A 13,772-nucleotide genomic window follows, 5' to 3' on the forward strand; every position below is an offset into this window, starting at 1 on the left:
CAAGATTAAATTTGAAATTTCTCATTTTACCATTAATAATATGATTTTATAACCACATTGATACCATGAAAATTTTAAAAATCTTTCGTTCCTGATTAAAATGTCGTAACTAGTCTTTCCATAAGATAAAACAGATGTATAATTAATTAGGTGAAGTAATTTAGGTGGAGGAACAATTAAACCAACTCTTCTGATCTCAATATTAAAATGCCTTTATTCTAATATGAGATGTCTTTTTAAATAAACAATATTTTTTGGAAAGGTATAAAATAGGCCAAAATCATTAGCACAAATGCCCTAATTTTGGGGTGAGTTTTAATTTTTATCTATCAAATTCGTTGTCTTTAATTTTTTTTCTATTGTTCATTTAATAAAAATAGGCATAAATCATAATACATACATATGTCGTTTAACTTGGCTTCATTTCATAATTATGTCCTCTAATTTTGGGTGTGCACAAATTGACACTTAAACTTCTATAAAGTTGAACAAGTGACACCTGAGTCCTACGTGACATTAGGGGTGTACATGGCCGGGTTGGTTCGGATTTTTCAAATATCAAACCAAACCATTTGTGTCGGATTTTTAAATTTATAAACCAAACCAAACCAATAAAACTCGGGTTTTTCAACCTTGGGTTTTTTCGGGTTGTTTCGGGTTTTTCCGGTAAAGTATTCATACAAACATATAATTTACTTGTACTTCAAATATTTCTTTAGTCCTACCAAAATACAACTATCTAAGATGTTTCTTAAAAATATAACACAATATAATATGATTAATGACACTAAAATATCCAACAAAAATAATAATAATGAAATCGCGTAAAACAAATATTGCAAATTAACAAGTCATAATGAAAATTATCATAATTTAAAAGTACTAAATCATGCTAAAATTAAGTTTAATAAGTATTAGTTACATGACTAAATATTAAAGGAAATTAAAATTAGATTATGTATTTTAATTGTCTAAACCAATGTAAAACTAAAGAACAAATATTCAATATTATTGTCATTCTTAGTGTTGAATTGATTTTCTTTTTGCATTAGTATTAATTTGATTTTGATTTAAGCTTTATTATAATTACCAACATCTATGGGCTATAATCTTTATTGGCCCATTCATAATTTTAAGTTTCAAACTTGAAATAATATATTAAAAGACAAAAACTATGGAAAAGTATAAGAAATATTTAAAAATTATATCAAAGTACATATTTTTATGTATAAAATAAAAATTTAAAATTATATATATAAATTCGGGTTGGTTTGGTCTCGGGTTGGTTTTTTTTAGTTAAAACCAAACCAACCCAAATATAGTCGGGTTTTTTTTTTCAAAACCAAACCAAGTCAAACCAAACCACTAATCGGGTTTTTTTTTTGGGTTGACTTGGTTTACGGTTTGGTTCGGTTTTTGGTTCGATTTTGTACACTCCTACGTGACATAATACACGTAGAACATAAATTGTCATGTAGGATGTCACTTAGGATGTGTGTCTCTATTTGATCAAATTTATAAAAGTTTAAGTGTCTACTTGTGCACACCCAAAATTAGAGGACATAAATATGAAATGAAGCCAAGTTAAACGACATATGTATGCATTATGCCACAAAATATGTTGACTAAAATATCCTTAATTACAATCTAATTTCGATGGACATAACTTTTTAAATAACGTTTGCCCTATCGAACTTATTGCCAAGGGTCTTTCTGAAACAACCTCTTTATCTCGTGCTCGTTGAGATAAAATCTGACATAATTTCTTGTCTTAAGAGGCAACTTGTGTGACTAAACTTATGCCTTTAGAGCATAACTTGTGTCATGCAATTTTAAATTCTTGCCTTGCACTTAGTAGAGAATATATACTTCTCTTTATCATTTACCTCAACTCTATCATCTTTCTACTTTAAGACTTTTCCCCTGTCAGATTTTTGAAGCTTTAAATACTGAATTCCATGAATAACAATATTATTCATCTTTTATCAAACTCTCAATCTACTGCTTCCAATATTATTTTTTTTACATACACACTTTACCTTTTGCAAAAAAAATATAAATTTCCATACAAACTTTACCTTTTACAAAAAAAAAATATTAATTTCCATACAGCTACCCCCTCTTCATTATTTATTTTTTTCAATCAAAAGTAGTATTCCTAAAGATGACTGATGCCTTTGTGTCATTTGCAGTTCAAAAAATGGGTGATTTCCTCATACAACAAGTTTCCCTGCGTAAAAATCTGAGAAAGGAAGTTGAGTCGCTGAGAAATGAGCTACTCTTCATGCAGTCTTTCCTCAGAGAGGCAGAACAAAAGCAAAGTGGTGATCAAAGAGTTCAACAATGGGTGTTTGAGATCAACTCTATTGCTAATGACGCTGTTGCTATACTCGAGACTTACAGCTTCGAGGCTGGTAAACGTGCTAGTCGTCTCAAGGCTTTTGCTTGCATATGTAGGAAGGAGAAGAAATTCTACAATGTCGCTGAGGAGATCCAATCACTCAAGCAACGAATCATGGATATCTCTCGCAAACGAGAGACTTATGGTATTACAAATATCAATAATGCTGGAGAAGGGTCAAGTAATCAGGTCAGAAAATTGAGGAGAACTACCTCATATGTGGATGACCAGGATAACATTTTTGTTGGACTTCAGGATGTTGTACAAAAATTGCTAGCTGAACTTCTCAAAGCAGAGCCTCGTAGAAGCATCATCTCCATTCATGGCATGGGCGGATTAGGCAAGACCACTCTTGCAAGAAACCTCTACAACAGTCCTAATATAGTGTCAAGCTTCCCTACACGCGCTTGGATATGTGTTTCTCAAGAGTACAACACAATGGATCTTCTTAAGAATATCATAAAATCCATCCAAGGTCGCACAAAGGGAACTCTAGAATTTTTGGAAAGGATGACAGAAAGCGATCTAGAAATTTACCTTCGTGATCTATTGAAAGAAGGCAAATACCTTGTAGTGGTTGATGATGTATGGCAGAGAGAAGCATGGGAGAGTTTGAAAAGAGCATTCCCAGACAGCAAGAATGGCAGCAGAGTTATTATTACCACGCGGAAACATGATGTTGCTGAAAGAGCCGACAACAGAGGTTTTGTCCATAACCTTCGTTTCCTAACCCGAGAAGAAAGTTGGGACCTCTTTTGTAGGAAACAACTTGATGTTCGGGCAATGGTTCCAGAAATGGTAAGGATAGCTAGAGATATGGTGGAAAAGTGTAGAGGCTTACCTCTTGCAATTGTTGTATTGAGCGGACTACTTTCACATAAAAGGGGGCTAGGCGAATGGCAAAAGGTGAAAGACCACTTTTGGCAGAACATTCAAGATGACTCCATTGAAATCTCCTACATACTATCATTGAGCTACAACGATTTGTCAGCTACGCTCAAGCAGTGTTTTCTGTACTTTGGTATTTTCCCAGAAGATCAAGAGGTCAATGCTGAAAAGATAATACTGTTGTGGATGGCTGAGGGTCTCATACCAAATGGAGAAGAAAGAATGGAGGATGTCGCTGAAGACTTCCTGAATGAGCTGATAAGACGAAGCTTGTTACAAGAGGTACGTTCATTTTGGGAAAAAGTTACTGTATGTAAGGTTCATGATTTACTTCGTGATCTTGCCGTACAAAAGGCATTCGATATAAAATTCTTTGACATTTATGATCCAAAAAAGCACTCCATATCCTCCTTATGTATCAGACATGTCATTCATGGTCAAGGAGAAAGGTACCTCTCACTTGATCTTTCTCACTTGAAGTTGAGGTCAATTATGTTCTTCGATCCAGATTTTCGTAACATGCATCTTACAAACTTCAGTAGTGTGTTCCGACATATATATGTATTGTACTTGGATATTGGAGGTTATGTTATGACTGATGTCATAGGAAGTTTGTACTACCTCAAGTTCTTAAGCTTGAGAGGTGTCTGTAATATTCCCTCCTCCATTAGCAACCTCAAGAATTTACAGACACTTCTTGTCGATGACCATGGAGGGTTTAGCCGTCTACCCCAAAAGATAGCTGACCTAATAAATCTAAGACATTTAGTTGCTCCATATTCAGAGCCTCTGAAATGTATAAACAAACTCACGAATCTTCAAGTTCTTAAAGGCTTTCGTTGTGATCAGTGGAAAGATGTTGACCCTGTTGATTTAGTCAATCTTCGAGAATTAAGCATGGATTGTATTAACAGATCTTACTCCCTAAACAACATTAGCAGCTTGAAAAACCTTAGCACTCTCAGATTATTGTGTTATGCTGATGAATCATTCCCATCTCTTAAATTTGTTAATTCTTGTCAAAAGCTCCAGAAATTGTGGTTAAGAGGGAACATAGAGAAACTTCCTCTGTTTCCAGATTCCATCACAATGATGGTTCTTTGGAAGTCAAAACTCATGGAAGACCCGATGCCTATTTTGGGAATGTTGCCAAACCTAAGGAATCTCGAATTAGAAGAAGCTTATGAAGGAAAAGAAATAGCGTGCAGTGATAACAGCTTCAGTCAACTCGAGTTCCTTCGTCTTCATCATCTTGACAAGCTAGAAACATGGCATTTATCCACAAGTGCCATGCCTTCAATTAAAGGTCTTGACATCAAATACTGTCCACATCTATATCATATTCCCAAGAGAATGCAAGATGTGGAGATAACTCCTTTTTGGCCTGTTTCGTAATCGTAGAGGTAATATATCTCAATCCCCAATGACCATTTCTTAAGATATGTTAGTATTAGTTTTGATTTTCTATCATTTTTTTTTTACATTAAATACACTTCTATGGAAAATGACTCTCACCCTTTTTTATGAAACTATTTTGGTAAGCAAATTACAAATATTTCCTCGAAAATGACTTTTATCATACCAAACATACATTGAGTTTAATGAGCAATATATCATTTGGTTGACACTTGATACTGTCATGAGCAGGGGGAAGAAAGAAGCAGTTGAAGGGACCATTAATCAGATTTCAGGAATGTGTTTTTAGAGTTTAAATTGTATCTGTTTTGAGCTTTTTGAGTGTGGAATTGGTTTGAAGAGAATTGTTTTTGGGATTCTATGCAAAAGTGATTTTCTGTTGTTTTGATTAAGGCATAATACATAAATGTGCCCTTTAACTTGACCTCATTTTACGTTTATGTCTTTCAACTTTGGGTATGCAAAAGTAGGCACTTAAACTTGTATAAAGTTGAACAAGTAGACACATGAGTCCTACATGGCATAATACGCGTAGGACACCACGTAGGATAAAAAATTTCATGTAGGATGTCATGTAGGACTTGTGTGTCTATTTGTTCAACTTTATACAAATTTAAGTGTCTACTTGTGCACACCGAAAGTTGAAGGGCATAAATGTGATTTGAAGCCAAGTTAAAGGGCATATTTATGTATTATGCCTTTGATTAATTGTTCCGCCTGATCGATGCCATAGGCAACTTGGTCTATCTCAATTTTCTAGGCATTAAGTAGTAACATTCATGATCCCTAGATATGTGCATTGCAAATGAGCTATCAAACTACAAAACAACGGTACCTTCTTGTATCGATCAATTTGATTTCTGAAACCACATCGAAATTCCTAGTCCTAACATGAAAGAGCCATGGGAGAACTTTCGATGTAGGGTAGGACTTGAAAAAAAATGCATTTGTATGGTAAATATATTGTTATGGTCCCTGTTATGGATCTAGTTAGGGGATGCTGCAAGAAATCTAAAGTTTTCTTCCTATGACCTATAGTGTTGGTTCGTTAAGAACCTGCAATCTCTTGAGTTAAAGTACTCAAAAACTGAAATAATTTTTCTGCTTCTATCTCCTTAGACAAACAAATAGTTTAAATACAACACTTATAAGATAACTACCCCTAGAAACTAGGACATGCCTTCCTAACATTACTGGAATGAAAAACTGCACTATTACGGAAAAATAACTACTACTAAAAAGAAATAACTACTGCTGTAACTATTGGATGACTAAGGAGTGATAACATATATTCAATAGAATATGGAAGAAAGCATAGAATATTTTCGATTATTGGGCCGTTTATGGAAGAAGATGTCAAGGGTTAGTTTATTTTGAGAGCAGAAGTATCGATTGTCTTTACTTATGCGGCTTACGACCAAATCAATCACTTTTTTGGAATACATTAAAGACTATTTCCATCATGTTTATACATTACAGACAAAATGGAACCAAAGCTCATATATTAAGGATCATTTTCTCTTCATGATTGCATAGTAAAGGAATTCAGTTATCTAACTAGCTTTAGTACCTTATTTTTGGGTTTTCTGATTCTGTACAACAAGCTCAAAAATCTGATGCCTCGTTGTTTCTACTTCAGATAGATTCTACAAACTACAAAAGACACCACTTTTACTGCAAAATTAGAGATGCAACGCATACCAAAAGATCAAGATTGCATCATGAATAGCGGAAACAACACCAAATACCACTACAGGGTAACAAAACAGAAATATACAATGGCACACATCAGTTTTTCACAAAAAAAGGCAGTTGACAAAGTACAGATTGCTGTTCATAAATTCAAGTAAAGGAAATCACAATGCACGTTATCTCAACTATGCTTTTTCGCAGTGAATACATCAATTTCACCATAATATTAGGNAACTTCTTTGGGAATACATAGTTCCCTAATAGCTTTTGAGAAATGAACTCAACTTACACTCTTGACTTAACTTGAGTCTTGAAACTCTTTACTTAGCTTGAAACTCTAAGCTCTTTGCTTGACTTGAAACTTGAGTCTAAAAATGAAGTTAAAACGTTCAATGAAGACTCTTGAAAAGCTTGGAAGACTTGCTTGAACTTACTTCTTAACCTAACTTGACTTGACTCTAACTTCTCTTTAACTTAATACTAACTTGCCTTGAATTGAACTATGGATTCAAGGTATATGATCACATGTATTTAGATGAGTTCGGGATGTTTAGAAACACTTTGGGGTGTTGGAAACAACTAGGGAACATAGGTATAACACCTAGGAACATGCATGAGAAAGCATGGAAAGAATGGGAAAGCTTGGCGCTCTTGGCGCTCTGAGAGGCGCGGAGCGCCAGGCCAAAAACTTCAGAGAAGGCCTCGCGCTCTGAGTGGCGCGGCGCGCCAAGGGGGAAACCTCAGAGCCCCTTTTGGGGCGCGATGGCAGGCGCGACGCGCCAATCCCATCCCCAGAAAACTCGACTTTTCACCCCTCTTTCTTCAACTCTAAACCATCCTTACTCCAAGGGCTTCAACCCCAAACACTAAGGATCATCATATCCCTCAACATACCATGAATTACAACTCAAAACACAACCCAATCATGTCTCACAACCAACAACAACTTCAACAACACAACTAACAACATCACAACAACTAACAACTTCAACAACAATTCCAATCTTTCCTCAAATCATAAAATGAGCTTGGTGTGTGGGGGAAAGGATCAACCCACGCAAAGAACTCACATACCTTGATAGGGATCACCCCCGACGATTTCCACGACGGAAACTTGTTGATCTCCTCTTCTTCTTCTTCTCCTTCTTCTCTTCTTCTTCTCTTCTTTACTCTCAAGAACCCTAACTTTATCTCTTTAAAATGGGATAAAAATGATCCAAAATCAGCCTAACACACCATATAATTCCAAAAGAAATGGCTAGGGAAAAGACCAAAATGCCCTTAATTTTACGGACAGATTTCCCTGCCTACTGCCCAACTTCTAAAAGGCACAACTTGCTTTTACGAACTCGGAATTGAGCAAACTCGGCGGCGTTGGAAAGATCATTCCACAAGCTTCACAACCATAACTGTAACTACTCCTAACTCATCTTGAGCAGGAAGTTATGACTGCTCAAAGTTGGCCAAAAATTCATTTTTTCATTTTTTTTTCCACACTTAGCCAAATTTTCCAGATTTTCAAGTTCTTTCCAAAATTGACTATTTCCGATTCTAAGCCTCTTCCAGCTATTTCAAATTGTCGGATGTTACAATTACCACGCGTAAAGACGATGTAGATGAAAGAGCAGATAACAAAGGTTTTGTCTATAGACTTCGTTTCCTGAGCCAAGAAGAAAGTTGGGATCTCTTTTGTAGGAAACTACTCGATGTTCGGGCAATGGTCTCAGCGATGGAAAGGCTAGCTAAGGATATGGTGGACAAGTGTGGAGGTTTACCTCTTGCAATTGTTGTTTTAAGCGGATTACTTTCACATAAAAGAGGGCTAGAAGAAAGGCAAAAAGTGAAGGACAACCTTTGGCAGAAAATTAAAGACGACTCTATTGAGGTCTCCTACATACTATCATTGAGCTACAATGATTTGTCAACTGCGCTCAAGCAGTGTTTCCTGTACTTTGGTATATATCCAGAAGATCGTGTGGTCCATGTTGATCACATATTATGGTTGTGGATGGCTGAAGGATTCGTACCAACAGGTAAAGAAATAATGGAAGATGTTGCTGAAGGCTTCTTGAATGAGCTGATAAGACGAAGCTTGATACAAGTGGTAAGAACATTTTGGGAAAAAGTTAGTAAATGTAGGATTCATGATCTACTTCGCGATCTTGCTGTACAAAAAGCATTGGAGGTAAACTTTTTGGACATTTATGATCCAAGAAAGCACTCCATATCCTCCTTTTGTCTGAGACATTCCATTCATAGTCAAGGAAAACGGTATCCCTCACTTGATCTTTCTAACTTTAAATTGAGGTCACTTATGTTCCTTGATCCAGACTTTTTAAAGATGGGTCTTATAAAGTTCCGTAATGTGTTCCAACATCTATATGTGTGGTACTTGGAGATTCGTGTTGACAATAAGTCTATAGTACCTGATGCCATAGGAAGTTTGTACCACCCCAAGTTCTTAAGATTGAGAGGTATCTATGATCTTCCCTCTTCCATTGGCAACCTCAAGAATTTATAGACACTTCTTGTCAATGACTATGGGTACTCATGCCAACTACCCCGCGAGACAGCTGACCTAATAAATCTAAGACATTTGGTTGCTCCGTATTCAAAACCTCTGAAACGTATAAGCAAACTCACAAGTCTTCAAGTTCTTAAAGGTGTTGGTTGTGATCAGTGGAAAGATGTTGACCCTATTGATTTAGTCAATCTTCGAGAATTAAGTATGCATTATATTAGCGATACTTACTCCCTAAACAACATTAGCAGCTTGAAAAACCTTAGCACTCTTAGATTGTTGTGTAAAGATGGTGAATCATTCCCAGCCCTTGAATTTGTTAATTCTTGTCAAAAGCTCCACAAATTGTGGTTACAAGGGGGAATTGAGAAACTGCCTCTGTCGGACCAATTTCCAAATTCCATCACAACGCTGACTCTTGAGAACTCAAAACTGACAGAAGATCCGATGCCTATTTTGGGAATGTTGCCAAACCTAAGGAATCTCGAATTTTTTAGAACGTATGAAGGAAAAGAAATTACATGCAGTGATAACAGCTTCAGTCAACTGGAGATCCTTCGCCTTGATTGTCTTGAGAACTTAGAGAGATGGCATTTAGCCACAAGTGCCATGCCTCATATTAAAAGTTTTTCTATCCATCGTTGTCCAAAGCTAAAAGAGATTCCCGAGAGAATGAAAGACGTGGAGAGAACTCATTTTCGCTGAAGCTTTTCAAGGATATATGAAGTCCTATTTCAGCCTCTTCATAATCATAGAGGTAATAAATCTCAATCCCCAATGATTATTTCTTCAATTCCTTTTACTCACTCTGCTGCAAATGACAGTCCTAAACATTATAAGTAAACAGGTAGTTGATAAATCTTTTGTATTTTACAGGAGAAGAAGCTGTCAATGGAAAAATGATTTTGTGATGTTTTAGTTAATTGTTCTACTGTATGTTCTCTTGCTTATCAACATTTAAGATGATGGTTTATATGCTAAGTGATATTTAAAATAGTATATGATACTCTCTTGTCCACAATTTAGTGTTTTTTGTTCCTCCTTCAATAGCAAAGCAGTTCATTTATCTAACTAGCTTTGGTATCTTAAGTTTTTGGTTTTTGGTTTTTGGTTTCAGACAGATTCAACAAGCTATAAAAGGACACTACTTTTACTGCAAAATTATCCAGGATTTTGAGATGATGGGTGCACTGTTATATAAAGATTGATCTATGATGTAAATTTGATCGGTTCGATATTTAGGTTTTTACTACTAAAAACCGTTAAAATTTTANTTTCACAGTTTATTCTTTTTGATGTGCTTAATCTTTCCTTTACTATTTCTAAATCTTCTTCTACATCAATCTCATTATAACTATAATCATTATTATCTATGATCGTAACTATTCTTTCAAAAGGATCTTCTATTTTTATTTTATTTATTTTATTTTTTGCTGTTATTTTATGTTTTGTTGTTAAAACATATAAGTTTTTACATCTAGCTGTAAATATTTTACTTCCCGGGGCTAGTTCTATTCCTAACATTTTCCAATATAATACTAATGATTTATCTATATTTCTGTCATTTATTGCTACTGAGTAGTTAGCACTTATTATAAATTTATTTTTTTGGTATATGAGGTTACCTTTTACTGCACTTATCATACTTTTTTATATGGGTTGTATAATCCTATCATCCGCTAAGTATATTTCTATGGGTGTATCCCATTCCTTCTCTAAAACATGCTTTTATTAGAATTTCTGTTCCTCCTAAATGTACATATTTAATTGGATTTTTAGCGTTAATATCTTGTATTTCTTTATTTATTATTCGTTTGTTTATTATTGGTATTTTAGCCTTTCCTTTGGTGTATTTACAATCTATGATATGTTCTCTTTGACTTACTACATAATATTCTTCTTTTTGGCATTTAAACCAGTTTCTTATATTGTTGGTATTTCGAATATTTTTTCTACGCTTAGGTCTAATTCTTTTCCTTTTATTTGTTCAAATATATTATTATCANTGATACTTGAAATGTGGGTTCACGCATCTATATTTCAATATTTTTTTAAAATTATAACACTACTATATATAATTTCGGGAGGGGATCAGGGTTCATGTGAACCCGGTGACCCCCTTAGATACGCCTCTGGCAACGCTTACCAAAATAATCAAATCCTTAGAAGTCTAGTTTACTCACTCAAATTTAAGGACATGCCTTTTTTGCCTAACGTAATCTAACCTTAAAAGGAAATAATGTACCTTTCCCTTAGCTTTCTTATTTGTTATTGTCTATGAACTTAACAAGAAAATAACTTTCCATGGAGAGAGAGAAAAAAATCTATAACAATATCAAAGTGTATAAAGAATTTGATTTGGTTAGATATAACAAGAAAATATTTCTATTAAAAGGAAAAATAAAAAAGAAGTTAAGATATAATGAATATTTTTAGTTAAATATTTACATTCATCATCAATTCTACAACTTAAATTCAATACAAAATTGTGGATGTAATTATCACCATACCCAAACAAATTTATTAGGTGGACCATTAAATTGGACAACACATAATTATTACTGATAGACTTTTCTCCATATATGCTTTCATTACTCTAATTTTTTCAAATGGGAACACTTTGACTTTCTCAAGCCCAGTCAAATAGGTCACATTTCACTTTCATTGCTCTAATTTTTCTTGTTCATTTTCCACATTCGTGTTTGACATATTTGGCAATCATAAATCTTTTTATTAGGTGGACCATTGTACAACATATAATTATTTACTTTTAGACTTTTCTACATACATATATTTTCCCACATGTTGTGTAATGGTTATTAAAGAAGCTTTAATACATATTTCATCCTTAACTTGGCTTCAGCGGACAACTATGCTCTCCAACTTTGAGTGTGCACAAGAAGACACTTAAACTTATATGAAATTGAACAAGTAGACACATGTGTCCTACGTGGCATAATACATGTAGGATGCCACGTAGTACACAAATTTGTCATGTAGGACGAATATGTCTATTTGTTCAATTTTATACAATTTTAAGTGTCTACTTGTGCACACCCAAAGTTAAATGTCATAGTTACATATGTCTTTTGTTTTTACTCAACTTTAATCACTATTAATGTCAACTGTTTCTGAGTGTATATCACTATCTCTCATTTTTTGACTTGTATTCCAATATACAGACCCAACTTTTCCAGATAAAAATCAATACTCCTGAGTCCTGAAGATGGCTGATGCCTTTGTGACATTTGCAGTTAAAAAATTGGGTGATTTCCTCATTCAGGAAGTTTCCCTGCTTACAAATCTGAGAGATGAAGTTAGATGGCTGAGAAATGAGCTACTCTTCATGCAGTCTTTCCTCAGAGATGCAGAACTAAAGCAAAGTAGAGATCAAAGAGTTCAGCAATGGGTGTTTGAGATCAACTCTATTGCAAATGACGCTGTCGCTATCCTAGAGACTTACAGCTTCAAGGCTGGTAAAGGTGGCGATGGATTTGCTAGTTGTCTCAAGGCTTGCGCTTGCATCTGTAAGGAGGAGACCAAATTCTACAAAGTCTCCAAGGAGTTCCAATTACTCAAGAAACGAATTATGGATATCTCTCGCAAGCGAGAGACTTATGGTATTACAAATATCAATAATAATGCAGGAGATGGACCAAGTAATCGGCCAAACAATCAGTCTGCCATGGTTACAACATTGAGGAGAACTACCTCCTATGTGGATGGTCAGGATCACATTTTTGTTGGATATCAGGATGTTGTAGAAAGATTGCTATCTGAACTTCTCAAAGCAGAGCCTTGTCGAAGCGTCATCTCCATTTATGGCATGGGTGGTTTAGGCAAGACCACTCTTGCAAGAAATCTCTACATCAGTCCTGATATAGTCAATAGCTTCCATACACGAGCTTGGATATGTGTTTCTCAAGAGTACAACACCGTGGATCTCCTCAGGTATATCATAAAATCCATCCAAGGTTGCACCAAGGAAACTCTAGATTTGTTGGAAAGGATGACAGAAAGAGATCTAGAAATTTACCTTCGTGATCTTTTAAAAAAACGCAAATACCTTGTGGTGGTTGATGATCTATGGCAGAGAGAAGCATGGGAGAGTTTGAAAAGAGCATTCCCGGATAGCAAGAATGGCAGCAGAGTTATTATCACCACGCGCAAAGAGGATGTTGCTGAAAGAGCAGACAGCAGAGGTTTTGTCCATAAACTTCGTTTCCTAAGCCAAGAAGAAAGTTGGGATCTCTTTTGTAGGAAACTATTTGATGTTCAAGCAATGACCTCCACAATGGAGAGGCTAGCTAAGGATATGGTGGACAAGTGTGGAGGCTTACCTCTTGCAATTGTTGTATTGAGCGGACTACTTTCGCATAAAAGGGGGCTAGGCGAATGGCAAAAGGTGAAAGACCGCCTTTGGAAGAACATTGAAGATGACTCTATTGAAATATCCTACATACTATCATTAAGCTACAATGATTTGTCAACTGCGCTCAAGCAGTGTTTTCTGTACTTTGGTATTTTTCCAGAAGATCAAGTGCTCGAGGCTGAAAACATAATACGATTGTGGATGGCCAAGGGTTTCATACCAAGAGGAGAAGAAAGAATGGAGGATGTCGCTGAAGGCTTCTTGAATGAGCTAATAAGACGAAGCTTGGTTCAAGTGGCTCGAACATTTTGGGAAAAAGTTACTGAATGTAAGGTTCATGATTTACTTCGTGATCTTGCCATACAAAAGGCATTGGAGGTAAACTTCTTTGACATTTATGATCCAAGAAACCACTCCATATCCTCCTTATGTATCAGACATGCCATTCATGATAAAGGAGAAAAGTACCTCTCACTTGATCT

The 13,772-nt window shown here is 35.3% G+C and overlaps 1 protein-coding gene across 1 annotated transcript; it reads left to right on the top strand.

The window, feature by feature from the left end:
• Window positions 1-2,139: 2,139 nt before the first annotated feature.
• On the top strand, window positions 2,140-13,767 carry LOC125850119 (putative disease resistance RPP13-like protein 3; the record flags this gene model as incomplete). Its single annotated transcript, XM_049530015.1, has 2 exons — window positions 2,140-2,876; window positions 12,893-13,767. Coding segments are annotated over exons 1-2 (1,587 nt in total), but the record flags the coding sequence as incomplete, so codon positions are not given.
• Window positions 13,768-13,772: the final 5 nt, after the last annotated feature.

The sequence above is a fragment of the Solanum stenotomum genome, unplaced genomic scaffold, assembly GCF_019186545.1.
Source record: "Solanum stenotomum isolate F172 unplaced genomic scaffold, ASM1918654v1 scaffold14019, whole genome shotgun sequence".
Classification (NCBI taxonomy): Eukaryota; Viridiplantae; Streptophyta; class Magnoliopsida; order Solanales; family Solanaceae; genus Solanum; species Solanum stenotomum.